Source organism: Pipra filicauda, unplaced genomic scaffold (assembly GCF_003945595.2).
Source record: "Pipra filicauda isolate LSUMZ 115617 unplaced genomic scaffold, ASM394559v2 scaffold462_size518177_pilon, whole genome shotgun sequence".
Lineage (NCBI taxonomy): Eukaryota > Metazoa > Chordata > Aves > Passeriformes > Pipridae > Pipra > Pipra filicauda.
In genome coordinates this window covers 130258-157702 of record NW_024104601.1, presented here as the reverse complement: position 1 = coordinate 157702, position 27445 = coordinate 130258, and the positions used below count along the sequence as shown (strand labels likewise).

At 60.9% G+C, this 27445-nt stretch overlaps 5 protein-coding genes across 5 annotated transcripts in view; 2 read left to right on the top strand and 3 right to left on the bottom strand.

The window, feature by feature from the left end:
• Nucleotides 1-159: 159 nt before the first annotated feature.
• On the top strand, nucleotides 160-8669 carry LOC114001494. The gene is made up of 11 exons (XM_039386064.1): nucleotides 160-2026; nucleotides 2122-2250; nucleotides 4502-4582; nucleotides 4957-5069; nucleotides 5910-5999; nucleotides 6101-6144; nucleotides 6215-6354; nucleotides 6838-7108; nucleotides 7205-7349; nucleotides 7608-7751; nucleotides 8125-8669. The coding sequence occupies exons 1-11, from the start codon at nucleotides 490-492 to the stop codon at nucleotides 8371-8373; spliced, it is 2943 nt and encodes a 980-aa protein (XP_039241998.1). The 5' UTR covers nucleotides 160-489; the 3' UTR covers nucleotides 8374-8669.
• A 433-nt stretch (nucleotides 8670-9102) lies between these two features.
• Nucleotides 9103-16296, bottom strand: STARD7 (StAR related lipid transfer domain containing 7). Its single transcript, XM_027746692.2, has 8 exons — nucleotides 15890-16296; nucleotides 12443-12615; nucleotides 12154-12203; nucleotides 11661-11771; nucleotides 11496-11578; nucleotides 11156-11255; nucleotides 10427-10511; nucleotides 9103-9949 (listed from the first exon to the last, which is right to left on the bottom strand). The coding sequence occupies exons 1-8, from the start codon at nucleotides 16261-16263 to the stop codon at nucleotides 9810-9812; spliced, it is 1116 nt and encodes a 371-aa protein (XP_027602493.2). The 5' UTR covers nucleotides 16264-16296; the 3' UTR covers nucleotides 9103-9809.
• Nucleotides 16297-16846: 550 nt separating this feature from the next.
• Nucleotides 16847-20710, bottom strand: TMEM127 (transmembrane protein 127). Its single transcript, XM_027746701.2, has 3 exons — nucleotides 19868-20710; nucleotides 18963-19127; nucleotides 16847-18733 (listed from the first exon to the last, which is right to left on the bottom strand). The coding sequence occupies exons 1-3, from the start codon at nucleotides 20103-20105 to the stop codon at nucleotides 18426-18428; spliced, it is 711 nt and encodes a 236-aa protein (XP_027602502.1). The 5' UTR covers nucleotides 20106-20710; the 3' UTR covers nucleotides 16847-18425.
• Nucleotides 20362-25081, top strand: CIAO1 (cytosolic iron-sulfur assembly component 1). The gene is made up of 8 exons (XM_027746700.2): nucleotides 20362-20658; nucleotides 21224-21372; nucleotides 21451-21562; nucleotides 21654-21742; nucleotides 21869-22070; nucleotides 22404-22491; nucleotides 22639-23953; nucleotides 24065-25081. The coding sequence occupies exons 1-7, from the start codon at nucleotides 20520-20522 to the stop codon at nucleotides 22877-22879; spliced, it is 1020 nt and encodes a 339-aa protein (XP_027602501.1). The 5' UTR covers nucleotides 20362-20519; the 3' UTR covers nucleotides 22880-23953; nucleotides 24065-25081.
• Nucleotides 23405-27445, bottom strand: part of SNRNP200 (small nuclear ribonucleoprotein U5 subunit 200) — a 23364-nt gene continuing 19323 nt past the window's right edge. The window contains exons 35-45 of the mRNA XM_027746699.1: nucleotides 26726-26834; nucleotides 26519-26627; nucleotides 26154-26343; nucleotides 25888-26052; nucleotides 25603-25724; nucleotides 25231-25374; nucleotides 24426-24602; nucleotides 24183-24343; nucleotides 24011-24092; nucleotides 23836-23928; nucleotides 23405-23743 (exon numbers count right to left, since the gene is read on the bottom strand). Of these exons, the coding sequence (XP_027602500.1) occupies nucleotides 23600-23743; nucleotides 23836-23928; nucleotides 24011-24092; nucleotides 24183-24343; nucleotides 24426-24602; nucleotides 25231-25374; nucleotides 25603-25724; nucleotides 25888-26052; nucleotides 26154-26343; nucleotides 26519-26627; nucleotides 26726-26834 (1496 nt within the window). The 3' untranslated portion in view covers nucleotides 23405-23599. The remainder of the gene's footprint in view (nucleotides 23744-23835; nucleotides 23929-24010; nucleotides 24093-24182; nucleotides 24344-24425; nucleotides 24603-25230; nucleotides 25375-25602; nucleotides 25725-25887; nucleotides 26053-26153; nucleotides 26344-26518; nucleotides 26628-26725; nucleotides 26835-27445) is intronic.

Here is a 27445-nt window from a genome sequence, read left to right as displayed (position 1 = left end):
GTGCTGGCGGCGCAGGACGCCATCGTCTTCTCCGGGGGGGGAGCCGAGGCGGTGACCCCCCCCCTGGCACCCCCCCTGGCATCCCCCTTGACCCCCACCCTGACCTCCCCCCAGGCACCCCCCCTGACTCCCTCCCAGACCACCCTGGCACCCCCAGTAACCCCCTCCCTGACCCCCGTGACCCCCACCCAGGCCCCCTCCCCAGCCCCCCCCCAGGCCCCCAGCGCCCCCCCCGACGTGTTCTGGGCCAGCCTGGCCCGTGCCCAGCTCTGCGTGTGGGACCTGCAGGGAGCCCTCGAGGGGCAGCCCCCCCCCAGGGACCCCCTGCCCCAGCACCCCTGGGACCCCCCCCACTGTGGGGACACGGCCCCCGGCACCGCCCCCCCCCAGCCTGGGGGTCCGGAGGAGAACGTGCAGAGCCTGGGGGTGGATGGGAGCAGCTTCCAGGAGCTCCAAGGCTGTGGATCCACGTTGGAGAACATCTTCCACATGTCTGTGGATGGGAATGTCCCACCCAAACCCATGGATAAGAGCAACTTCCAGGAGCTCCAAGGCCATGGATCTACATTTGAGAGCATCTTCCACGTGTCCATAGGGGGGAACATCCCACCCAAGCCTGTGCTCATGGATGGGAGCATCTTCCACACGTCCATGGATGGGTCCATCCCACCCAATTCCGTGCCCATGGATAAGAACATCCCACCCCAGTCCATGCCCATGGATGGGGGCACTTTCCATGAGGACCAAGGCCACGAATCCACACACAAGAGCATCTCCCTCGTGCCTTCAGGTGGGGCCATCTCCCTAAAATCCGTGCCCGTGGACAAGAGCATCCCACCCGAGTCCTTGCCCTTGGATGGGAGTGTCTTCCAGGAGGACCAAGGCTGTGGATTCATTTTTGGGAGCATCTTCCATGTGTCCATGGGTGAGAGCATCTCCCCCAGGTCCATGGCTGTGGGTGGGAGCAGCTCCCCCACGTCCATGCCCACGGATCAGGGAATCTCTCAGGAACATGTGACTGTGGATGGGACCATCTCACCCAAGCCCGTGGCCATGGATGAGACCAACTCGTGCACAGGCAGGAGCATCTCAGGGGAGACTGTGCCAGAGGGTGGGACCATCTCACACGTGTCCATGTCCACGGATGTGCCAAAGGATGGGACCATCTCACCCAAGTCTGTGCCCATGGGTAGGACCGTCTCTCAGGAGAATGTAGATTCGACCATCTCACCCGAGTCTATGACCGTGGATGGGCCCAACTTGCCCAAATCTGTGCCTGTGGATGGGACCATCTCACCCAAATCTGTGCCTGTGGATGGGACCATCTCACCCAAATCTGTGCCTGTGGATGGGACCATCTCACCCACGTTCATGCCCATGGGTGGGACCATCTCTCCAGAGGATGTGCCCATGGACGCAGCAATCCCATCTATGCCCATGACCATGGATAGGACCATCCCATCCAGGTTCACGACCACAGATGGGACCATCTCACCCAAATTCGTGCCCATGGATGGGACCATCTCTCAGGAGCACCTGACCATGGATTTGACCATCTCGGCCAAGTCCGTGACCATGGATGAGACCCACCTGTCCAAGACTGTGATGATGGATGGGACCATCTTGCCCAAAACTGTGCCCACGGGTGGGACCACAGCCCCTGAGCCCCGAGCCCCCGAACGCGGCAAAGAGGAGAAGAGTGAGGATGATGAGGTTGATGAGGAGGAGGATGACGACGATGACCACGGCAGCACCTCCCCAGAGGAAGATGCCGAGGACGAGGAGGACCTGGAGGAGGAGGAGGAGCCCCAGTTCCACACCAACCCCCTGTTCCAGAGCCGGCTGGTGGCCCTTGGGGGGGCCCAGGGGGTGCCCCTTTACCGGACCCACAGCGCCGCCTTCGCCGAGGGGGGGAACACCACAGGGGGCACCGGGGCAGAACGGGGGGACCCCCAAACCCCCCCCATGCCCACAGCCCTCAGGGGTCACCCCGAAGGGGACATCGGGGACATCGCCGTGGAGTGGGGTGAGTGTGGGGACCCCCCATCCTTGGGGAGGCTGGTTTTGGGGGGGGCACTGATGCTGATGGGGACCACCCCCCCGTGTCTTCTCCTCCCCCAGGACCCCCTCAACCCTCAGACCGGGCACTCTCTGACCCCCCGGAGCTGCCCCTGGGATCTGGGAGGGGGCAGCTGGAATGGGCGGAGCAGGACCCCCCTGCAGTCCCCACCCCTCTGGAGCCCAGCCCAGGTGAGGGGGACTGGGACCCCCCTACCCCTCCTGAGCTCACCCCAGAGCAGGGGGGCCAGGACCCCCCCACTCCCGGGTACCCCCCAGGAGGGGGACATGAGGATCTGCCCCTCCCCAGGCCCCCGACCCCCCCAGAGCCACTCCTGGGAGAGGGGTCTGGGACCTCCACCAGCCCCCCAGTGCCCCCAGATTTGCCCCAGAAGGGGGGGCAACAAACCCCTCCAGCCCCCCCTGATTTGCCCCTCAAAGAGGGGCAAGAGACCCCCACAGATTTACCCCAAAAAGGGGGGTTCCAAACCACCCCAGCCCCCCCAGATACACCACAGAAAGGGGGGTACAAGACCCCCCCCACCCCCTCCTCTTTGTCCCCAAAAGAGGGACACCAGAGCCCCCCAGAACCCCCAGATTTGCCCCAGGCAGAGACACACCAGGCCCTCCCAGCCCCCCCAGATTTACCCCAAAGAAGGGGGAAACGAACCCTCCCAGACCCCCCCAGTTTGCCTCAGGGAGGGGGGTACGAGACCCCACCAGCACCCCCAGATTTGCCCCAAAAAGGGAGGAACGAAATCCCCCCAGATTCCCTCAATGTGGCCCAAAAAAGAGGGGGGTACCAGACCCCCCCAGGCCCCCCCGACCTGGCCCAAGAAGGAGGGGACCAAACTACCCCAGATTTGCCCCAGGGAGGGGGGCACCAGACCCCTCCAGTACCCCGAGATTTTCCCCAGAAAGGGGGGTACCAAACCCCTCCAACCACCCCAGATTTACCCCAAAAGGAGGGGCACCAGGCCCCCCCAGATGTGCCCCAGGTCGGGGGCCATCAAACACCCTCAGCCGCCCCCAATATCCCCCCAAAAGGGGGGCACCAGACCCCTCCACCCCCCCCAGATTTGAACCAAGGAGTGGGGTTCCAGCCCCCCGCCGCCCCCCCAGATTTGCCCCCAAAAGGGGGGTTCCAGCTGCCTGTCAAGTCCTTGCCACCCACCGATTTATCCCAGGGAGGGGGACACCAGAACCCCCCCAGCCCCCTGACCCCCCTCAAACCCCCCCTCAGCCCCCTTTACCAGCCCCCCCCCAACTCCCCCCAGCTCGGCCCCCCCGCCCCCCTGAGAGTGATGCACAAACCCCCCCCCAGCCCTGTGACCCTCCAAAATCCCCCCCAGCGTCCCCCCAGCCCCCAACCTGCCCCGTATCAGCCCCCGGGAGGGGGGTCCCAGCCCCTCTGCCCCCTGCCCTCACCGCCCCCCCCGGGACCGGGGCTTTCCGAGGGGTCCCGGGGGGGGCCCCTCCTGCCAGGACGTGGTTGTTTGTGGCTCCCGGCCCGGGGGGGGGAAGGGGCGCAGGGACCCCCCCTCGGGCCCCCCCCCGCACGCCCCGACATGGAGGAGTCGCCCCCCGAGACGGGCCTGGAGCCCCCGCCGGACCCCCCCGACAGCAGCCCTGGGTGAGGGACCCCCCCGCCGGCGCCGGGACCCCCAGACCCGTGTGGGACACCCCCCTTCCTGCTGCCCCCTCAAAACTCTCTCTGACCTCCCACAAACTCTGTCTGACCCCCCCGGCCCCCCCATCTCTGTCCCCCCCACCTGCCCCTCCCAGAGCCTCTGTGACCCCCCCTCACCCCCATGTGTCCCCCTGGCTCCCCCAGTTCCTCCAGTCCCTCCTGTACGCCCCCATTCCTCAACCCCCCCCCCGTGCTCCTCCAGCCCCCCAAATCCTGTCTGTCCATCCTCTCAGACCCCCCATTCCCCCCCCCATCCCCCCGAACTCCCCCGGCTCCCCTGCCCCATCCAGGCAGGGATGGGGACCCCCCCAGTCCTGCCTGACCCCCCCAAACCCTCCTTGCCCTGTCTGTCTGTCCCTCAGCCCCCCATTTATGCCCCCCCAACTCCCCCCAGACTCCCCCTCACCCCCTCGAGCCCCCCATGCCCCCCCAGTCCTCCCCTATTCCCTCCCACACCCCCTCCTCCCCACCCAGGCAGGGTTTTGGGGTCCCTCCACCCCCGGCCCTTCCTGACCCCTCCTTCCCCCCCAGATCCCCTTTAGGGGGGCCGGTGGAGCCCCCCGGGGGGGGGTCCCAGCCGGGGCGGGGGGAGGCCCAACGTTTGGCCTCCCGCCTGTTCCACCTGGAGGGTGTCCGGAAATCCCAGGTGGCCTCGTTCCTCCGCAAAAAGTAAGGATTTGGGGGGTCCCCTCCCCCTTTTGGGGGTCCTCTGGGCTCCAATCCCACCCCCCCAAACTCGTGTGCCCCCCCCAGCAATGATTTCAGCACGATGGTGGCCCAGGAATACCTGGAATTCTTCCAGTTCCGGGGGCAGACGCTGGACCAGGCGCTCAGGTTGGGATGGGAGGGGGCTGGGTGGGGCTTTGGGGGGGCAAAGGGACACCCCGAAATCGATGGGGGGGTGGGAGGGATGTGGGGTTGGGGGACGTGAAGAAAGGAGATGTGGGGTGGTTTGGGGAATGGTGGGGTCTGGGGGGGGGAAGATTTGGGGTGATGAGGGATCCGGGGGGATAGATTTGGGGTCCAGGGGGGCCGATTTGGGGTTCAGGGGGCAGATTTGGGATCCAAGCAGGCAGAAACACACCCAAGGGGATGTGGTTTTGGGGTCCCCCATGCTGGAGATGTCCCTGGGGGGGTATTTTTGGGGTCCCCCCCGGTGGTGCCCCTGGGGGGTGTTTTTGGGGTCCCCCAGCCCGGGGTTCCCCCAGGTCGTTCCTGCAGGCCCTGGTGCTGTCGGGGGAGACGCAGGAGCGGGAGCGGGTCCTGGGCCACTTCTCCCGGCGCTTCCACCACTGCAACCCCGGGGCCTTCCCGTCCCCCGGTGAGACCCCAGACCCCAAACACCCCCCGGGGACCCCTAGAGCTGGTTAATGCCCCCTAACCCCCCCCGTGCCTCAGTTTCCCCACCCAGCCCCTCCCAGGGCTACAAGGCCCCCCCCAGCTGCACCTTTTGGGGTTCAGGGGGTGGGTGCCCTTACTGGGGGGGGGTCTCCTCACACCCTCCAGCCCCCTCAAATCCCCCTCAGCCCCCCAAACCATCCCCACATCCCCACAAAGCTCCTTCACCTCCCTCTGTGCCTCAGTTTCCCCACTCACCCACACCCCCTCCCAGCCCCCCGGGGCCCCCCCAGCTGCACCTTTTGGGGTTCAGGGGGCGGGTCCCCTCACCTGGTGGGGTGGTAGAACCCCCATGTGACACCCCCAACCCCCCAGACTCGGTTCACTCCCTCACCTGTGCCCTGATGCTGCTGAACACGGACCTGCACGGGCAGGTGAGCACGGAGGGGGACTCCAAAACCCCCCAAAATCTACACCCTGCCTTTTTCGGGGGGGACTGTGGGGGATATGGGAGTGTGAGGGGCAAGGGGTTTGGGGAATGGCTTGGGGCAGATGGGGAATTTTGGGGGGGCCCAGGGGGTGGATTGGGGGTTTGGTGGGTGCAGGGGCAGATTTGGGGTGTGTTGGGATCTGGGAGGGCACATTTGAGACATTTTGGGGGCAGATTGGAGGTTTTGGCGGCCCCAGTGGGACAGATTGGAGTTGTTTTGGACCTGGGCAGGGGGCAGATTTGCGGTCTCCCCAATTTCTGGGCTGGATTTGGGGCCCCCGCCCTCCAACTGTGCCCCCCCAGCTCGCAACACCCCCAAATTTGCCCCCCCAGCACCTGCGCCGGGCCATGACCAGCTCCGAGTTCGTGTCCAACCTCAGCGGGATGAACGACGGGCAGGACTTTCCCAGGGAGCAGCTCAAGGTATTCTGGGGGGGGCCTGAGGCTGAAAAAGGGGGTTCCCTCCCCTGAACCCCCTCAAGCCCCCCCCACACCCCCTGACCCCCCGAATTTCCCCCCCCCAGGCTCTTTATGGCTCCATCCGCAGCAAGAAGCTGGAGTGGGCGACGTGAGTGGGGGGAGCTTGGGGGGGATTTGGGGGCTGGGGGGGGCTTCCTGTGATCCTGAACGTCCCACAGGGAGGAGGAGGAGGAGGAGGAAGAGGCCGGGGGAGGGAAGAAGATCCTCCCCCAAATCCCAGAGCTGCCAGGGGGGGCCGTGACCTTCCGCAGGGGGTGGTTGGCCAGGAAGGTCCTGGCAGAGGCTGATGGCAAGAAAAGTGAGTCTGGGGGGATTTGGGGGGCTTGGGGTACAGGGGGAAGGATTTGGGGTGGGTTAGGGGGTGCAGGGAGGCAGATCTGGGGTGGTTTTGGGGCTCAGGGGAGAAGATTTGGGGGGCGTTTGGATCTGGAGGGGCAGATTTGGGATTTTGGGGATCCAGGGGAGCAGAGCTGGGGTGTTGTAGGGTAGATTTGGGATCCATTGGGTCAGGCTTGTGGGGGGTAGATCTGGGGTGGTTTGGAGTTGGTGGGGGGGCATATTTGGGCTGTCTCTTCCTCTTTAGGGTCCCAGAGGGTGACTTTGGGGTGCGTTGGGATCTCTGGATGCAGCTTTGGGGGTGGGACACAGATGTGGGACCGTTTGAGCTCCACTGTGACCTGGGGGGGCCCATTTCAGGCTCCACTGCACCGGGGCAGTGTCTCACTGTAGGGGGGTATTTTTGGGGTGTCCTTTGTGTCCCACCCCCATCTCACCGTTCCAGCTCCCTGGGGCCGCCGGGGCTGGAAGCCCTTCCAAGCCGTTCTCCGCGGGACCTTCCTGTTCTTCCTCAAGGCTGGGGGGGGGGCCCGGGGGGTCTCCCGACGCCCCTCAGAACCGGGGCCCCCCGGGGCCCCCCCAGAGGAGGGTGGGGGGGCCGAGGAGCCCCTGGGGGTCCATCATGCCCTGGCTGAGAGGGCCCCCAAATACACCAAGCGGCCCAACGTGTTCCGGCTGCAAACGGCCGAGCGGAGGCTGTTCCTGTTCCAGGCGCCGTGAGTGACCTGGGGGGGGAAAAAAGGGGGTCACGGCAGGGGGTCCCTGCAGGGTGTGACAGCACTGGTGACGTCACTGGTGATGTCACGATCCAGCACCCCCGAGGAGATGCTGTCCTGGATTTCCCGGATCAATCTCGTGGCCGCCCTGTTCTCCTCCCCTCCGTTCCCAGCGGCCGTGGGGTCCCAGCGACGCTTCGTGAGGCCCATCCTGCCCACGGCCCCCAGCAGGAGCCCCCCAGTAAGACCCCTGGGACCCCCAAATAGGGGTGACACCCCTGGGTGCCCATCACCCCCAGCTGAAGCCCCCGAGTGAGACCCTTCCAAGCCCCCTGAGTAGGAGGGTTCACCCCTGGGTGCCCAACCAGCTCCATCCTCCCCACAGCCCATGGTGAGACCCCCAAGGCCCCTGGGTGGGTGGAGACACCCCTGGGTGCCCATCAGTCCCCCCCGAGCCCCCCGGGTGGGTGGGTGGGGGTCAGCCCTGGTCTCCCCCCAGGAGGAGCAGCTGCGGTGCCACGAGCAGTGGCTGGAGCGGGTGGGGCAGGAGCTCCTGGAGCACCAGAGGCACCTCCCCGAGGGCCGGGGCCGCGCCCGGGACCTGGACGAGTATCGGGTCAAGAAGGAATTCCTGCTGGAGGAGGTGGGTGGGGACATGGGGACACCCAAGGCAGGGGGAACACCAGGACACCGGACACATCAGGGACACTGGGGAGGTCCCCAGGGTGGTTTCTTATTTTAATCCTTTTGTTCTCCATGGAGGACACCAGGAACGGCCCCATGGCAATGGCTCATCTCCATCCTTATCTTCCTGGTGGTCTAGGTAGCACTGTGGGACAGGGGGGACACTGGGAACACCAGGAATGTCCCCGTGATGGTGGCTCATTCCCATCCTTATTTCTCCCATGGGATGGACACTGCTATGGAACAGAGAGACCCTGGGGACAGGAGGGGACACAGGGGACAGGGGTGGTGACCGGGGGGGTGACCCGTCCGTGACCCCCTCGTCCCCCCAGCGCCGGCGCTACGAGACCTACGTGCAGGTGCTGGAGACGTGGCTGAACTCGGGCGCCCGGGACCTGGAGGGGTGGGAGGCGCAGGCAGGGGGGGCCCCCCCAGACCCCCCCACTCTGACCAAGGCCCACTCGAGCCCCTCACTGGCCCCTGAGCCCCCCCCGGGCCCCACCGTCCGTGTCCGGAGGAACATCTCGGAGCGAAGGACCGTGAGGAAAATCGTCCCCAAGCGCAACAAGAACCTGCTGTGACCCCCTGGGGGGACCCCAAGGGACAGGATCCCACCGGGGAGCCACCCCCAGGACCCCTCGGTACGAGGTTCTTTGGGGGGTCCCGGTACGAGGTTCCTTGGGGCCCCCCCAGTTTGAGCCACCCTGGGGGGATTCAGGATGGGGAAACTCAGGGAAAACACCCCTTTCCCCCTCCCAAAAAGGGGGCTGGGGGGGCTGAGGGGTTGTAACTCCCCCCCCCAGGACCCCCAGCCTCCCCCCTGCACCTGCTGCCTGCTGCTCTCTGTGTGCAATAAAGGTGTGTCCCACCGCTGGCATTCCCAGATCCCAAAATTCCTGAGGGGGAGGGTCAGGGTGGGATTTGGGAACCCTGGGAACCCCCCCCTTCCCACCAGTGCTGCTTCATCGGGGGGGGGGGTAGGGGTGTGAAACCCACAGCACCAACCCCCCACTCCCTCCAAAATAGCGGGAAACCTCCCCAAAATTCCATGCTGGAGAATGGGGGGGAGGGGTGTGGAACCCAGTGGACCCCCCCATCCCCAGAATTCCAGTCTATGGGGAGGTGGGATCCACTGGAAACACCCCCCCCCAAAAAAAAATTAGACCCACTGGAAACTCCCCCAAAATTCCAGGTGTGAGGGAGATGGTTCCCTCTCCTGAAGTTTTCCTCATTAACTATTGGTGCTAATTGGGCTGGGGGGCTGAATTTTGGGAAGGAGGGAAGGTGAAAATTGGATACTCCAAAGGGAGTGATAAAATTAGGATAAATTTATTATAAAGTGAGAATTTAGAGCGATGATTAAAGGGGGGCCCAAACCCCCCCAAACTGGTGACTGGGAGAAGGGGGGTCGTCAATTAGGAGCTAATGAAGATCCTAGATGTTTATTAAGTAGTTTTCTGCTCCTCCTGTTTTCCCAGATTCCCAAGGCCGACGGAGACCCCCCAAACTGGGGAGGGGGCTCAGGGTGACCCAGGGCAGCACCAGTGCCCCCCAATCCCTAAAACCCCCCCAAAACTGCCTTTTTTTCCCCAGTTTCACCAGTTCAAACACCCCTTCCCAGAAATCCCAACCCCCATCCCAGTAATCCCAACTCCCAGTCCCAGAAATCCCAAAGGGATGAGTTCAAAGGGCTGTTTCTGGGGGGAAAACCCCGTGGAAATGGTGACGTGGAGCACCATCACCAATCCCTGTGGTGCCACCGCATCCCGAAAACATTCCAGTCTGAGCAGGGATGAGGAGTGGGGAGAACCCACTGCCAGAAGAAGTGGGAATTCCATGGGTTTTCCCTGTTAGGATGAGGAAACATCGACCAGGAGACGCAGATTCCACCACAGACACGCAGCAGGGGGAACAAATCCCTGTCCTTGAGCATCGGGAATGGGATGGGGAGGGAAAATGGGGCTGAAATCCCACAGCACAGGTCCCTGTCCGAGGCAATTCCCAGAATTCCAGCGCCTCAGGCATATTCCAGCTGGGCGGGGCCACAGGGCTCCGGGGCCGTGTCTGAGCCCTTGGAAAGGTAATCCCGGACCTCCAGCTCCATCTTCTTGGCCTTCAGGGCCGCCGAGTGCAGTTTCTCCAGGAAATCCGGCATTCCTGGGAAAAGGGGGAGGGAGAGCCCACTGGGATCCAGGATTGCTGAGGGAAGAGGCTCCCAATCCATCCCCTCCTCCAGCTCCGTTCCCAGCTCACCTCGTTCTTCTCCCTCCTGATTTTCCCTTTCTCTCCTTGTTTTTCCCTCCTAATTTTTCCTTTCCCTCCTGATTCTTGTCCTTCCCAATTTTTCCTTTTCCCTCCCAGTTTTTCCTTTCCCCCCCAGGTTCTTCTTCTTCCCAGTTCTTCCTTTCCCTCCTGATTTTCCCTTTCCTTCACAATTTTTCTTTTCCCTCCAAACTTTTCCTTTCCCTCCTGATTCTTCCTATCCCTCCCAATTTTTCTTTTTGGTCCTTCCCCATTTTTCCCCCCATAATGTCACTTTTTAAGCCTCTCCATGTATCCCCCTCCCTGCTCTGGAGCGGGAAGGGAAGGGGGCCCCTGTGGAGGGAGGATCCCGAGGGAATTCCGGGCACTCACCGCTGGAGACCATCCAGCTGACGCAGTAGCGCGGGAACACGGTCTGGGGGTTGTCACTGTAGGTGAGCAGGTAATCGAACCCATTCTGGGGGGACAAACATTCCTGGGATCCCCAGCCCATCTCAAACCCCCGCTGGAGCCGCTCCCACCTCCCCCAAGGAATTCCCTGTGGAGCTGCTCATATCCCACAGGAAAAGCTGCCAGAGCCTCTGAGAGCATTGACAAAAGACCCAAGGAAATCCCACCAGGAGGGAATTTGGGAGGAGGAGGTGGCATTCCCTGAGTATTCCAAGCTCTACCCATGCTCTGGACGGCCTGGAAATAACCCATAAACCTTTTTCCAAGAGGATTTAGTGCTTGGAATGAGACTTGGGAGGCTCGTGGCTTCGTAAAGGGAGCTCTGAAAGGGAGTGTTTGGCTCCCTCAAGAGCACCAAATTCCTGAAGGAAAAGTCCCAGGATAGTGAGATAGAGCTGCAAATCCTTCCCAAGCCACACATGCATATGCTTTCCTTGCCTTTGGAAAAATAATTCGCCCTCCTCCCATAAATCATGGAATGGTTTGGGCTGGAAGAGACCTTAAAGATCATCAAATTCAACCCCTACGGCTGGACTTTCCCAATGTTTGGATTATTGCCCAGCTCCCAGGGCAGGAGAAGGAGCAGATCCCTCTGGAGCAGCAGGAGGATCCTCCCCACGCCAGGTTTTCCGCCCCCTTTCCCAGATTTACCTCATCAAAGGTTTTGTGGGGTCGGATCACCATCTGGGACTCGTAGGTCCTCACCCGGACGTACTCGGGATCCTCGGGAACGCTGGGATGCTCCACAGCCCTGGGAGGAGGAGGAGCATCCCAAGGTGAGCTCAGGGTGCCAATTACACCCAGAATCCACCAGTTTTTTGGAGGTGGGGGGTAAAAAACCGACATTTTCCCCCCAAAAAACAGTTGTTTTATTTCCCAAATGAATCTCGGCGGGATCGATGGGGGTCAGTAAAGTCAGTTAAGTTTATACCCAGCTCCCCGTGGATCTTTAGGGATGGGAATGGTGGGAATTCCCTCCAGGAACACCCACCTCGACACCAGCACCATCAGGTTGTTCTCCTTGTCCACGTTGTAGCGCCGGACGTAGACGTAATCCCGGGAATACATGGGATACTGCAGGAAGGGCCCCGGGATTGGGATCAGCCCCCGCTCCCGGCCCTGCCCAGGGCAGATCCCGGGATGGGCGGGGACTCACCGGGAAGTGGGTGACCCAGTGAATCACCTCGGAGCCCGTGGCCACGTCCCGCTCGATCACATCCAGTTTGATCACCAGGGAATCCCATTTCTTCCGATATTCCGTGTCCAGCTGGGAAGGGACAGAAGCTGAGTCAGCGGAAATTCCAGCAGAGGGGGATGAAGGGAGGGAAATATCCCTTTTTTTTTTTCCCTGTCTCCTGTGGGAACATTCAGTGTCATGGGCAGGCAGGGAATTATTAATATCCTGGAATATTCTGGAAGTTGGGAGAGAGGGACTTGGGATCAGGAATCCACTGGGATCCTGCAGCCCAATCCTTCACTTCCAGCAGCAAAACCCACCTGGAGAACAGGATAATCCACTGGGATCGGCTCTGGATCGTGCAAATGGTACAAAGGGAAGGGAATATTCCCAGTTCCCCCATCCCATCCTCTGGAAGAGGCTCCTGGAGCTCCATCCCACCCCCTGAAGTGATTCCAAAGGTGCTGCTCACCTGGACATTGAAGAACTGCCTAGGAGTCACATCCGTGTAGGATCCAAACACTGGAAAACAGAGCCTGGAATGAGAACTCCTGATCCCAGGAAAGGATTGGCAATGAGCAACTCCTGATCCCAGGGCAGGGTTAGGAGGGAAAGGGGAGTTTTAAGGCCCTCTGGAAGAATAAAGTGGGATGGAGCAGCAGGGATGGGTGTAAAGGATGGTAATTCCTGTTTTTCCTGAGGACAGGGATGAGTGAGGCCCAATCCCAGGGGACCTGGGCCATGGAAAAGCCCATGGATACCTCGGTACTGGTACAGGTGGGATCCCTGGATCGGCCTCCGCCACAGCCTGAAGTGCTTCTTGTCCATGATGAGCTCCCAGGGCTGCTCCCGCTCCGAGGGCTGGAATTCCATGGGGCCACTGCCCTGGGCCAGGCTGGACAGGTTCTCCATGTGCTTCATCTCCTGCGCGGAGCTGCCGGAACAAATCCCACCAGGAGTCAGGAATGGGCCCCTCGGAGCGGCCGGGAGCCCCCCGGGCTCGGAAAACACCCCAGGACTCAGGGAGAGGGGCAGGGAACTGAGTTTGGGTGTGGGAATGGCATGGAAATCCCAGGTTTTGGGGTGGGAAGAGCTGCCTGGGCTTGAAAATCCCATTTTTTGGGGAAATCCCATTTCTTCGTGTGGAAAAAGCTGCCTGGGCTTGGAAATTCCTTTTTTTTATTATTATTTGCTTTGGGAAGAGCTGCCTGGGAATGGAAAACGTGTCCTCTCATCCCTCTTCCCACTTTTCCTCTGCTGGAACTCTAGTTTTTGGAAATACCAGCCTTTCTCTAAGGGAAAATAACCCTCAGGGGGTGCAGAGCAGGATTTGTTTTCCTGGCTGGATCAAAGCTGAGCAGGATGGAATGGGATGGGAGATGGATTTAAGGAAAAGCAGGATTTGGAGGCACCAAAATTCCCCGTGGAGCTGCTCACATCCCAGATGTGAGATGCTGCAAATCGTTCCCAAGCCATGCAGAGGATTGGGATTTGGGGGGAAAAGGAAGCAGGGATGGGGTTCCTGCTGTTCCAGGGGGTGGGAGAGGGGGAAGAAGGGAATCTCCAACAGCAGCTGGAGCAGGAAATGGCAGTCACAGGAGGAAAGGAGCTGGAAAAGCCCTGGATCAACCCCCAGTTTCAGCCTCCTCAGCCAACAGAAACTGGAGCTGGATTTGGATCCCAATTCCCAAAAATCCAGCGGAAAAAAGCCTGGAACCCCCCCCCCCCACTGGGATAACCCCTCTGAATATGGCCTAAGCTCCCAAAAACAGCCCTGGAGAGGGAAGGCTGGTTCATCCACCCCCAAAGCCCCTGGGAATGCCAAGGAAGGAGGGAGGAGGATCCCGGGGTGCTTTCAGAGGCACTAATTAATGCAGGTAATTAATGAACAGAGCTGGAATTAACGACCTGGGACCGGCCGAGCTCGTGTTCCCATTCCTTGGAACCACTCCCTTCCCAGATCTCCAGGCAGATCCCAAAGCTCCACAGCATCAACTGGATCCACAAGCCTGTTTTCTGCAGGTATTCCCTTTGGGACTGAGGCTCTTCCACAACCCCAACCCCTCCATCCTGCCCTTCCCGTCCCGGGATGAGCCATTCCAGCCCCAGCCCTGTCCATCCATGGGATCAGCAGCATTCCCAACCACCAGGTGAGCCACTGGACATGGGATCCAGGGACAGGGAGCCGAGAATGATCCCCAGGGGGGTGGGATGGGATCCAACTGGGACAAGGAGCAAAGTGCTCCTGCTTCTCCAAATCCATCCTGCCCGGCCAGGAAAACCACAACCACGGGATTTATCCCTTTGGAATGAGGCTGTGCCCGCCCTGCTCCCCTCCCAGTCCAAGATTCCTGGCTCCCTGAGGAGGGGACACAGAACCGGAGCATCCCAAAGCCCAGACCCCCGAACCTGCTCCTGTCATTCCCAAATCCCATGAATTACTGAATTAGGGATGTGGTTCCCAACCTTGGCAGTGGCTCCATCCGGCACAGCCCGATCCCAGGAGCCTCCAGACAAGGGGACACCAAGGGGACACTGGAGCCGCTTCCCTGGCCCCTGTCCAGCTCCACGTGTCCAAGTGGGACACGTGTGATCCCCCCATGGCACCTTCCAGCCAGGAATTCTACTTTTCCCAAGGAAAAACAAGCCTTTCCTGAAGTGAAATGAGCAGGAAGGAAAACTGGGAGTCGACTGAAACCCCGGGAGGTGACTCAGCCCATGAGGAAAAAGGGATTCTCTGTAAGGATTTCACCTGTTCATGGATTCCTGGGATCATTTTAGGGCCTGTGTGAGGCTCATTCCCACCTGTCCAGCCAAAAATGTTGGATGTGGAAGAGGGGAAGGAAATTCCTGCCTGCCAAGAGCTCCCAGAATTCCAGCCAAGATCCCACTGGGGGCTTTGCTGCTCCCAGAATTAGGTTGGAGATGGAGAGGAAATAAATGGAATGAGGAGAAAGGAAAAACGAAGAAGAATCCCAGGGAACGTTCCTGTGCCTGGGAAAAGTCTCAGGAAGAGGATTTGGAATCCTCAAATCCAGTTGAGGAGGCTCAAGACCTGACCTTGAGCAAGGAAATCCCGCCTGGTTTTAATCCCAGGACTAAACCCAGCCCTGCTGAGCCACTGGAAAACTCCCCAGGGTTTATCCTCAATCCCAAAGGCTCCTTTTTGGGGAATGAAATTGGGATTTGGGGCTTTTTCCCAGCTGGGAATCTCCCTAAAATCTCCAGAGGTGCCAGGAGGGGGGGGGGGATTCCTCATTAACTCCAGGGTTAATTAAGCCTTAAATGAGGTGCTTCTCAAACTCTGGGTGATGAATCCCTGTGGGATGAGGAACCTGGAGGTGGAATTTCAGATCCCAAGATTCCCATAAAGGGTTAATTACCCCCTGCTGAGTCATGGGGTAATTAAGGGAATTAATCCCTAAGGAAGCCTCGAGATTCCAAGGACACTCCAAGAGCTGCTGGTGGGGGGGAGGCCCTTCTACCTCCATCCCGTGAGATTTGGGTGTCTCACCCCCCCCTTTGGGCACAGGGATGGGTTTGGAGGGTCCCCAGCAATGGAGTGGAGAACCCCTTTTTCCATGGGGAGAATTCCCAATGACACCACCCCCAGGCAGCATCCCAAAGTTTGGGGCGGGTGGAGGGGACACCCCAACAACCCCCTCAGGAATTTTGGGGAGGGATTTGGGGGGACAGGGGGGTACCCCGAGATCAGAATTGGGGCACTCTAAGGTCCGAATTGGGGAATACCCCAGATGGAGAGGATTTAGGGAACAGTGCCCCCCAGCACCCCAAAAAAGGAAGGGTGTACCTTCCAGGGCAAATTTTTGCAGGGCACCCCCAAATTTAGGGGGGCACCCCCAGATCAACACGGGATGGGCACTCCCATCCCAGGAAATCGGGGGGAACCCTGAGGATTTGGGGGTACCCAGGATCTAAGGAAGGGGAGAGGGCGCTGGGGGACCTGGAGGCCCCAGTGGAGGTGGGGGGGGGTGTCCCTGTCCTGGGTGTCCCACGGTGGGGGTATCCCGGGGACTTGGGGGTCCCGTTCCCAGTGTCCCAACCCCAGGGCCCCGTTCCCGAGGGTGCCCCATTCCCAATGTCCCCGTTCCCGGTGACCCCTTCCCGGGGGTGTCCCATTCCTCGTCCCCGGTGTCCCGGTGCCCTGTTCCCCGTATCCCGCTCCCGGTGTCTCCCCGCTCACGCACCGCCGCAGCTCCTCCTCCTCGATGCGCCGCCCGTCCCACACGAACACCCCGGCGAGCGCGGCCATCAGGCGCCCGGGGCCGGCGAGGGCGGGGCGGCCGCGGAGCGCTCCCCGCCACCACCCCCCCCAGCCCGATCCCGATCCCGATCCTGATCCTCCTCCTCCTCCTCCCTCCGCCGCCGTCCCCTCCCCGTGCCCGCGGGGCCAGGCCCGCCGAGCCCGCCGCGCCCCGTGCACCGTCACGCAGCTGCACTGGCGGGCCAACAGCGCGGCGGGGGCGGCCCGGGGAGTCCCTGCGGGGGTCCCTGCTCGGGGGGTCCCGGGGGTCCCTCCGCGGGGGCTCCGCGCGGCGCGGGCGCCGAGCGCCCTCCACATGCCGCCGGAACGGCCCGTCGCCCCCGGGGCAACGTCATCGCCCCGCGCCGCACAACCCATTGGCTGCGACCGCACCGCCCCCCGCGCTCATTGGGCCGTGTGGGACGGGCGGCCACGCCCACCCGGAGGGCGAGGGCAGAGCTTGGGATGCGGGATTGGGCGGAGCTTGTGGGAGGTCAGTTGGGGATGGGGCGGGGTCTGTAGAAGGGACACGCCCCCAGCGGGGCGGGAGGGGAATTGGGGGGCAAGGGGGATTTTGGAGGGTAATAGGGGGGTAAGGGGGCTATTGGGGAGTAAGGGGGATTTTGAGGAGTTATGGGATGGGCAAGGGGGACTTTGGGGGGGAATGGAGGATTACAGGATTATAGCAATGGATGGGTATCGGGGGCCGGCGGGAAGGGGTCAGGGGGGTCCGGGGAGGGGCAATGAGGCTGGGGCAAGGCGGGGTTTGGGAGTCAGTGGGAGGTTATGGGTGGCAGGGCTGGCCCCTGGTCCCTGCCCAGAAGGGCCCAGTCCGGGATGTTTTGCGGGGACAGCACAAGGCCCCCCTTCCCCAGCCCAAAGCAGGAGCTCCACACACAGCTCTTTGCACCCCTTTATTCCCCCTGGAGCCCCAAATCCCGCGGCTCCCACATCCCAACATTTCCAAACCCTAACCTTCCCCCCTTTCCCCCGAGCTCTACAGGAAACAACATCATGTCCCATTTTGGGGTCTTTTTTTACCCAAATTCAGAACGTTTAAGCTCAGACTATTTACACCCAACCCCCCTCTTGCATATCCAGGGAATCCCAAAGCCTTTCCCAGCTGCGGGATGTTCCCTTTGGGAGCCCCTGACCCCCCATTCCCAGGATCCCCCCAAAGGGGTTTTAGTGTTGATTTGGCTCCTTGGAGCCTCCCAGGGCTCGGGAAGGGCTTTTCCCAGGATGAGTTTTCCAGATTCCGGATTCCACCCGGAGAGCGACCGAGGCTCTTGCATAGCCAGGGGCAGGGGGGAAAAAGGGATGGGGGTGGGGGGGCAAGAAAGCAGGAAAACAGGGATAAAAGCGTTGGGGGAACGGTGGAAAACCTAAACCAAGCCATTTTCCAGGCCTAAAGCTTCTTCCTGGAGCCAGCCTGGGGCTTTCCTGGATCGTCTTTCAGGCCCTTCCAAGCCAAACCATTCCATGATTCCCTGGTGGGATTTTCGGTGCTGGTCGATGAATCCCATGGGTTTTTTCCTTATTATTTGCCTTAAACAGCCCCAAAATCTGCTGGATTCCTCCTCTGGGATGGGAAATGCTGGATCAGCTTCTCCTGGTGCTCCAGCACCATCCAGGGAAAGTGTCTGCTCCTGGATGGAGCATCCCAGGGACTGAAGAGGGAAAAGGGGGCAAGGAACCAAGAGCAGGAGGGAAAAACAGAATTTGGGAGGAAAAAGCAGGAGAGTGGGGGCGGCGTGGAGGGATTTGCATAAAAGCTCCAGGATTTTTCCAGCGTGGGCTCCTGCTTCCCAGGAGCTGTGGCTGGGCCAAAGTCTGGGGTTATTTTGGCTAAAAATCCCAAAATTTTACCGGCAGGAGTCAGATGATCCCAAAAACCCCCAGAGTTTTCCTCCCCGTGCTGTGCCAGAGGCCCCAAAACTGTCCCAGTCCTTCCCAGACCTTGGAATAAAGTGCAGAATGTCCGTGTAGTGAGAAGAGAGGTGCAGGGAGAGCCGGGAGTGGGAATTTCCACCTCCTGCCGTGCAGGATGGGCCATCCCTGCCCTGGGAATGTGGTGGGAGCTTCCCTGATATAAATATATATAAATATATATAAATATATCCACTCGTGTCCAGGCCTTGGGGGCCTTGGAGGAGGAGGGAACGAGCTCTGACGTGGGAATGTGGACCCCACACCCCCCATTCCAAGAAGAACTGTGGATCCCAAACCTCTCATTCCCAGGAGAATTGTGGATCCCTCATTCCCAGGATTGTGGATCCCTTATTCCCAGGGGAAACATGGATGCCCCATTCCCAGGAGGAGCCATGTGGGGGAAACGAGGCTGAGTCCAAATGTCGCCGCGGAGCCACAAACCCAAGGCCGGGAATCAAATGCCACCAATCCGCCCCAAAAACCTCTTGTGGAGAGCCCCGGGAGCCACAGGAGGTGGGAGTGGGGCCGGAGGGACATTCCAGGCGGGATCAGGGGGTGTAGGCCGGCGGAGGCTGGAACTGGTTGATCACCTCGTACTCGGCCGGGTAGGGCTCGTTCTCCTCCATCTCCGAGAGCAGCTCCAGCGCCTGCTCCTCCTCCTCGGTGGGATAATGCCGGAGCAGGTTGGCGGCCGTGGCCAGGATCGAGGCCCCCCCCGCCCCCGCCACCAGGTAGAAGCTGACGGCGAAGATGACGTAGACCTGGGAGCCGTGGTACTTCTTGTGCTGCTGCTGCTGCGCCAGGATCAGCTCCGACGCCCAGTAGCAGAACCCGATGACGGTGGCACATTGCAGGACTGGGAGGGACAAGGAAAATGGGGAGAAATGGGAGAAAAATCAGTCACAGAGTGGTTTGCGATGAACAGGGATGTGGGCAAGGGCAGAGCTCGGGGTGAAATGTGGTGACAAACACCCAAAACCCAGCCAGAAATCTACAAAAAATGTGAGGCTTTCCCTGCAGGAATTCCCGGTTGGAATTCCCTGGCTGTACCTGTGAGGATTTTTCTGCAGAATTCCCGGCCGTACCTGTCAGGATGTGGGCGAAGGCGTAGCGCCGGGTGATTTTCAGCGCCGGGTGTTTGGGGCCGAACACGTCGAGCAGAAAGGCCGAGAGGCTGCACAGGATTCCCAGGAAGCAGAAGGCAGCAATGACCCGGAGCAGCAGCACCGTCTGCGGGTTCATGCAATAGTCTGGGAGAGAGGGACGGAGGTGAGCACCCAAAAAACCCTCTTTTCCACCCAAATTTCCCCCTGCTCCAATCTCACCCGAATCCTTGAGGATTAAAATCAGAACCCTCCAGATTCCACAAGATCCATGACAGGGAAAGGGGCTGTAACACTGCCACTCCCCCACACCATCACAAATTTTAATAAATTCATCCAAATATTCATTTAAATATCATGTTAATTAGTGCTAATGAACACGTGCCAGTGTGAGACATGCTGGGAATGAGTCTCCAGTTCCATCCGTGCCTGAGGAGGGTGAGTAATGCTGGAAAAATAGGTGGGAAGGGGCCTCTCCAAGGGCCACAGTTAACCAAAAGCAGGAAAACAGGCAGGTGTGCAGCTGCCTGTGGAGTTATATCCATAGAGTTATACCCCCTTCCAACCCGAACCATTCCAGGATTTTATATCTGGAGCTGAATTTGTACAGTGGGGCCGTGGGTGTTGGTGGAAGGGAACGGGAGGACTTGGAGGGGGATGTAGGGGGGTCAGAGAGAGACGGAAAGGGATGGAGGGGGTGGAGAGGGATGGAAGGGGGACAGAGGGGTTGAAAGGAGAGGGGAGGGAAGGGGATGGAGGAGAACGGAAGGTGAGATGGAGGGGGGACAGAGAGGGATGGAAGAAGGATGGAAGCAGGACAGAATGGGGTGAAGAGGATGGCAGGGGACAAAGGACTGAAGGGATGGAAGGGGCCAAAGGGGTCTCACCTCGGAGCAGCTCGGGGTTCACATAGCCCAGTACATCGGCCACCCCCAGCTCCTGGCGGGAGCAGGTGCCGCCGTGGATGCGGAGCCAGGCGGGCTCAGCCAGGGCGGTGCAGAGCGCGGTGATGGACAGAGCCCCGGGCAGCGCCGACGCCAAGCTCCGCTCCGGCTGCTTCGGCAGCCCCGCCGCGCCCCGCCGCCGCCTCCCGCCCGGCCCCGCCGGCCCGCCCGGCGCGTACATCGCGGCGGGCACCGGCACCGGGGGCACCGCCGACACCGGCACCGGCAGCACCGGCACTGGGGCCGCGGGCACCGGGGACACCGGGAACGGGACCCCCGACCCCCGCTCTCGACCCCCGGCAGTGGCTCCGGGACACTCGGCGGCGAGCCCGGGACCACCGGCAGCGGCTCCGGTCCCACAACAGCGGCTCCGCGTCCCCGATACCGGACCCGGGCCCCTGACACCGGCCCTGGATCACCCGACACCGGCCCGGGGTCCCCGCAGCAGCCCCGGACCCCCCGATACCGGCTCGGCCCCTCGGCAGCGGCTCCGGACGCCCCGTTCGCGTCCCCCCTTCCCGGTTCCCGGCCCTGCCCGTTCCCGTCCCCGCCCTAGTTCCGGCGCGGCCGTTTCCGTTTCCGCGCTGTCCCCGCGATGCCCGAAGCGCTGTCGCTGCTGTGCCGAGTCCCCGCGCACCCCGAGTCCCGCTGCTGGGCCCTGGCCTGGAGCCCCGGCGGGGCCCTGCTCGCGTCCTGCGGGGGCGACCGCGCCGTGCGCGTGTGGGGACGGGCGGGTACGGGGCAACGGGCCGGGCGGGACCGGGCCGGTGTGGGGGAGAGCGGAGCGTGCGGGGCTGGCAGGGGGAGGAAGGACCGGGGCTGGGCGGGTACGGGGGGACCGGGCCGTGCGGGGCCGTGCGGGTGCGGAGGAGCAGCAGGGGGGAAAGGGGGGCTGTGAGGGGGGACGGGGTTACGGGCTCGCTGTGGGCGTGGCTTTACTGGGGGCGGAGTTAGAGGGTTTGGATGGGTTGTGGGGGCGGGGCTACATCGCGGATGGGGGCGGAGCTGTGGCGAGGGGCGGGGTTAGCAGTTCATGTGGGCGGGGTTATCATCTTGTGTGGGCGTGGCTTGGTCGGGGGCGTGTCCCGTGTTCGGGTGGTCCCATCCTGGGCTGGGTGAGGCTGGGGGTGACTGGGGCGGGGCTGGGGTGGCAGGGGCGTGGCCTGTGCCCATGGGGTCCCATTCCACGTGCCAGGCAGTGCTGGGTATGGCTGGGGTGTGGTCGGGGCAGTGCTGGGTGTGGATCTGGGTGTGGCCGGAGCGTGTCCCGTGTCCATGGACCCTATCCCACCCCCCCAGGCTCCAGCTGGACATGCCGAGCGGTGCTGGGGGACGGGCACCAGCGCACCGTGCGCAGGGTCGCCTGGTCCCCCTGTGGCTCCTACCTGGCTTCTGCCAGCTTCGATGGCACCACCTGTGTCTGGAAGCGGCAGGAGGATGGATTTGAGGTGAGACCACCCCCTCAGAATCCCCCCATCCCCCCTGGGGCCCTCCAACCTGTCCCAGCCTTTACTGTCCCCCTGCAGTGCGTGGCCACCCTCGAGGGGCACGAGAATGAGGTGAAGTCAGTGGCCTGGGCACCCTCAGGGTCCCTGTTGGCCACGTGCAGCCGAGACAAGAGTGTCTGGGTGTGGGAAGGTGAGGAGGGGCTGGGGGGGGCTGGGAAAGACTGGGGGGAGGTGTTCGGGGGCTCAGCCAGACCCCCCCTGACCACTCTGTCCCCCCACAGTGGATGAGGAGGAGGAATATGAGTGTGTGAGTGTCCTCAATGCTCACACACAGGACGTGAAACATGTGGTGTGGCACCCGAGCCAGGAGGTGAGAGGGGGGACTTCCCAGAGTCCCCCCGGTCCTATCCTGTCTCCCCCCGCCCCCTTCCAGCCCCTCCTGTGGTCCCATCCAGAGTGATTTAGGGTCACTTTGCCCCCCCACCTGCCTCCCCAGCTCCTGGCCTCTGCCAGCTACGACGACACGGTGCGTCTGTACCGGGAGGAGGAGGACGACTGGGTGTGCTGTGCCACCCTGGAGGGACACGACTCCACCGTCTGGGCCGTGGCCTTTGACAAGGAGGGGGAGCGTCTGGCGTCTGTCAGCGACGACAGGACCCTCCGGGTGTGGCGCCGGTACCACCCCGGGAACCAGGAAGGTGAGGGGAGGTGGGGGGAGAGCTGTGGGGAGGGGAAAGGGGGAGAGAAAAGAGGAAGAGGGAAAAGAAGAGGGAGAGGGGAAAGGGAGGAGAAAGAGGGGAAAAGAGAGGGGAAAGGAGAAGTAAAGGAGGAAAAGAAAGAGGGTCAAAAGAGAGAAGGAGAGGAAGAGGGAAGGCAGAGGGAAAAGAGGGAGAAAGCATAAGGAAAGGGAAATGAGGGAAAGGGGAGGAGAGGGAAAGGGAAGGAAGAGGGAGAAGGAGAGGGAAAGGGAAAAGAGAGGGAAAGAGAAAAAGGGGAGGGAAAGGGCACTGAGCTCTCTCACCTCCCTCCAGGCGTGGCCTGCAGTGGCACCGATCCCACCTGGAAGTGTGTGTGCACCCTCTCAGGGTATCACAGCAGGACCATCTACGACGTGTCCTGGTGAGGGGCAGGTATTGGGGGCACCCCAAAACAGGGCCCTGTTCCCTCCTGGTGACACCCACGACCCCTCCAGGTGCCACCTCATTAGGGCCCTGTCCCTTCCAGATGCCACCTCCCCAGGTCCCATCCCCTCTGTGTGTCCCCCAGGTGCCACCTGACAGGTGCCCTGGCCACAGCCTGTGGTGACGACGCCATCCGGGTGTTCGAGGAGAGCCCCACGTCGGAGGAGGCCCAACCCACCTTCAGCCTCACCGCCCACGTGCCCCGGGCACACTCCCAGGACGTCAACGGGGTGGCCTGGAACCCCAAGGAGCCAGGACTCCTGGCGTCCTGCAGCGATGACGGGGACATCGCCTTCTGGAAGTACCAGCGCCCCGAGGGCTGCTGAGGGGGACAGACCCCCTTGTGTGTCCCCTGAGCCCACCCTGGCCTGCTCCTCCTTCTCACCTGTGGGAGGCCAGGACAGCTGTGCCAGACTCTGGTTGGATCCAGGATCTGGAGCAGGACTTTCTCCCCTCTCTTCCCCCCCCCCCAATAAATCCATGAGCTCCTGGCCTCTGGATCTTCCTTCCACAAGTGGTTTGGAGCTTATAGTTCTTGGGTTGATGGTTGGACTCGATCCTAAAATCTCTTCCAACCTTCAGGATTCCATGATCACACACCTGGGATCTTCCTTTCACACTCCAGGAACCCTCAGAGTGACACAAGAGAGTGTGGGTGCTCCATGGATGAGGTGGCACGAGGGGACAGGACCACCCAAGGGGAAGCACTGAGGTGTTGGGATCATCATAGTTTTCCCAGAAATGTCCTAATTAGTGCTGCTGATGAGCTGGTTGAGCCTCAGGGTGAAGGCAGAGCTCAGTGAGTCTGGAGTCACACTTTTTCCCCCCCTCCTCACCCCATCAGCACAGAGTCAGGTCCCGAGATTTATTGCAGTTGCTGTCATGCAGCTCCTGCCTAGAAAACACTGTACAAAGCATCCACACTTTAAAAAACCAAAGGAAAACACGTGGAAAACACATGGAAACAACACAAAGGGAGGGGACACGAGTGCTGTGGAGGTTGGGAGTGGGGGGCTGAGCTCCGGGGGGGATCCTCTGGCCTGGGATCAGTCAGAGTCGCTGTCGCTTTCTGCCTCCTTCACGTCTACACTGAACTTGTACTCCTGGTCACAGCCCATGTAGGCGTCACTCATGAAGTACAATGTGTAGTTGTGAGTCCCCGTGGCTGGAGCCACGAAATCCAGCTTGACCTGGGTGGGGAGGGGGAGGTGTTGGGATGGCAGCAGGGACAGCAGGGAAGGTAAGGTGCCCAGTGCCACCCCCGGTGCCACCCCCTACTCACCTTGGCCTTCTGCTGCAGCGTCAGGCGCTTGATGGAGATGAGGCTGTTGGACTTGGAGTCTCCGATCACCACCCACCAGCCCTCCTCACGTTTCTGAGGGGGAGGGAGGAGCAAACAGGTGAGATCTGGGGACAATTCCCCCCCTCCCCAACCTGCCACCCCGGTGTCACCATACCTGAGGGAACAGGGGTGCGATGACGGGCCCTGTGACCTCCTCCTCACGCTCCAGCTGCACCAGCACCACCACGGGCCCTCCACTGCAGGAACAGAACCACAGGATCGTGGAATGATTGGGGTTGGAGGGACCTTAAATTCCACCCAGCTGGAGGGACCCCAAGGCCACCCACCTGCGGATGCTGTCCTTGTCCACCACCTCGTAGGACAGCTCGATGTTGGGGTAGCGGTTGCAGAACCGGGCGACATCGGCGATCTGGGCATCTGAGAGCTGCAGCAGCGCGTTCCTGTCCTCGTCCTCCATCTCCATGATGTCAAACACGCTCTCCACACCCTGCAAGGAGGGATTTTTTCAGCCTGGAGCTTCCCGGCACTCCGAGGGCAGGACCCTGGTGCTCCTCCCACCAGGATTTTACCTTGTCCGTGCAGCGCTTGATGTGCTCCGAGGTGAAGTGAGGCAGCTGCTTGAGGTAGGAGTCCTTGGACCACATGGCCTGGGTGACCATCTGGGCCAGCTCCATGGCGGCCAGAGCTGGGCTCAGCCACCCATTGCTGGACAGCACGTCCACGCAGGCCTGGATCAGTCGGATCGCCTGGACATGGGGGACAGAACGGGTTAAGGGGTGGAGACGGTGACACGGGGAGTTGGGTTGGTGTGCCCAGGGTTTGGTAGTGGAGGGGCTACAGGGTTGGATTCAGTGAGAAACTGCCAGAAGTTTGCCCCGTGTCCAGCAGAGCCAATTCCAGCAGAGCCAGGACAGACCCACCACTGGCCAAAGCTGAGCCCAGCAGGAATGACAGTTACACCTCTGGGATAACATGTTTAAGGAAAAAGTTATGGCACAGATGGAACTGGGTGCAGGGAGGAGCAGAGTGAGAACATGTGAGAGGAGCAGCCCTGCAGAGCAGGAGGAGCAACATGGTATGAACTGACTGTGACCCCCATTCCCATCTCTGGAGGTAGGAGGGAGAGCCTGGGAAGGAGGGAGGGGAAAGTGTTTTTTGAAGACTTATTTAACTTTTCATTATCCTGCTCTGATTTGGTTGGTAATAAATTCAATTCCTATCCCCAGTTCGAGTCTGTTTTGCCCATGGAGGTGATTAATGAGGGATCTCTCCCTGTCCTTATCACAACTCATGGACCTTTCCCTATATTTTCTCTCCCCTGTCCAGTTGTGGAGGGCAGTGACAGAGTGGTTTTGGTGGGCCCCCCAGCCCCACCTTGCTGAGGATTTCCTCGGTGTCCGACTGCAGCTCCGCACTCAGTTGCATCCGGGACAGGTGGGCCTGGAGCAGCAGGTTGGTCTTGACGTGGGGATCATTGAATTTGGGGTTGGTCAACTTGTGGGGGACCTTTTGGGACAGCTGTGGGAAGAAATGATTAACTCATCAGTGCTTTACCCTGAAAACATGGACAATTCCATCCCTGGGGTGATGCAGAGAAACCACCTTTTGGAATCACAGCATTAATTAGGTTGGAAGAGACCTCCAAGGTCACTGAGTCCAATCTGTGACCAATCCCCACCTTGTCACCCAGCCCAGAGCTCTGAGCACCATGTCCAGTCGTTCAGAAATTCCCCCCCTGAGCCTCACCTGGCGCAGCAGGTTGTCCTCGTGGTGCCGGATGGGGATGTTCTCGTACTCAGCGGCGTTGGAGATGATCTCAATGAGCCCTCTCACCTTGGTCTTGGCATTAAGGGACATGCTGAAGAGCTCTGGGGAAGGGACGAGTGGAGACAGCATGAAAACACTGATTTTTTTCAGAGAAAAGAGGCAAAAGGATGGAGTTTTACACAGCCACAGCACCTTCTCTGTCACCTGCGGCACTGGATCAGGGACGGAGGGCAGGTGTGGTGCCTGTCCCTGGGGAGCCCTCACCTATGGTGGTGTAGTTGATGTAGTAGTAGGCAGCAATCATGCCCAGGTTCAGAGGAGCCACATCCATCTCATCTTCGATGCTGATGCACTTGGACTGCTCCAGGTCGCTCAGGGTCTGCTCCACCAGCTCGGAGAGGTGATCTGAAAGGTGCCTGTGGGACACACCTGTGGGTACAGCAGAGCTCAGAGACTTTCCAGGAAGGGCAAAAAAAGCTGCAGAGCCCACAGGCAGAGGGTCCCTGATACCCTCAGCCCTCTCTGCCCACCTTGCAGGTTGTAGTAGTTGGGGTTCTGGGTCATCCTGCGGTACAGGAAGGTCCATGTGAGATAATCCACCGCATCCTGCTTGTTCTCGATGGTCTTGGTGACGATCTCGGCGTTGAAGTGGTCGTGCATGCAGTGATCCAGGTGGGATTCCACTGGCAGGGGCTCGTACAGGAACTTCTTGAAGAAATCCTACAGCCAGGGCAGGAGGGAAGGGGTAAATAAACCTCCAAAATCCCAGAGCGACTCCCAGGTCGCAGCCACACGGCTCTGAGTGAGGGTTATCCATCAGCTGGGAGAGAAACATCTGCCTCCACACCCTAGGAAGATATTTGAAGACCAGGAACGTGCTCCAGCCCTCACCCACCTTCTTGGACCCCTGGCACATGATGACACAACGGCCCTCGTCGTCCTGCAGCGGGCGGTTGGCGTGGCCCACCATCTGCAGCACATCGTAGATGGGGTAATCCACATACCTGGGCAGGGACAGAGGGTGAGCAGAGCTCCAAGGAGAGCTCCCAGGGATCCCCTTGGGCAGGAATGAGGCCCTGTGGGATTGGGGGGCTCCACTCACGCATGGATCTTGCCGTTGTAGTACTGGGTGTCCATGATGATCACCAGGTGGGCTGCGATGTTCATGCCCCAGCACAGGCTGCGGGAGGCCACCATCACCTGGACTGCGCCTGGAAGGGGAACAGGGAGGGTGCTCAGCATTTTTGCAGGGCACTGGAATTGGGGGGGGGGAGAGATCTGTGGGGTTCTGTGCTCCCCAGAGGGGTCTGGGAATACAGGGAGGTGCAGGAAAGGTGGGGGGTGATGTTTAAGATGGCAGATTTTTTGGATGTGAGAGGTAGAGGATCACGGAATCATGGAATGGTTAGGGTTAGAAGGGACCTTAAAGATCTTCCTGTTCCACCCCCTGCCATGGGCAGGGACATCTTCCACTAGCCCAGGTTGCTCCAAGCCCTGTGCAACCCGGCCTTGAACACTTCCAGGGATCCAGGGGCAGCCACAGCTGCTCTGGGAATTCCATTCCAGCCCCTCCCCACCCTCACAGGGAAGAATTCCTTCCTACTATCCCATCTAACCCTGCCCTCTGTCAGTGGGAAGCCATTCCTCCTTGTCCTGTCCCTCCAGGCCATTGTCCAAAGTCCCTCTCCAGCTCCTGGAGCCCCTTTAGTCTCTGGAAGGGGCTCTCAGGTCTCTGTTAGAAGTGCCACAAAGCTTGGACAAGGTGTCATCTCCAGTCCCAAGACTTTGGGCACTGCTGAGCTCCAAGGAAAAGGGTTCCAGG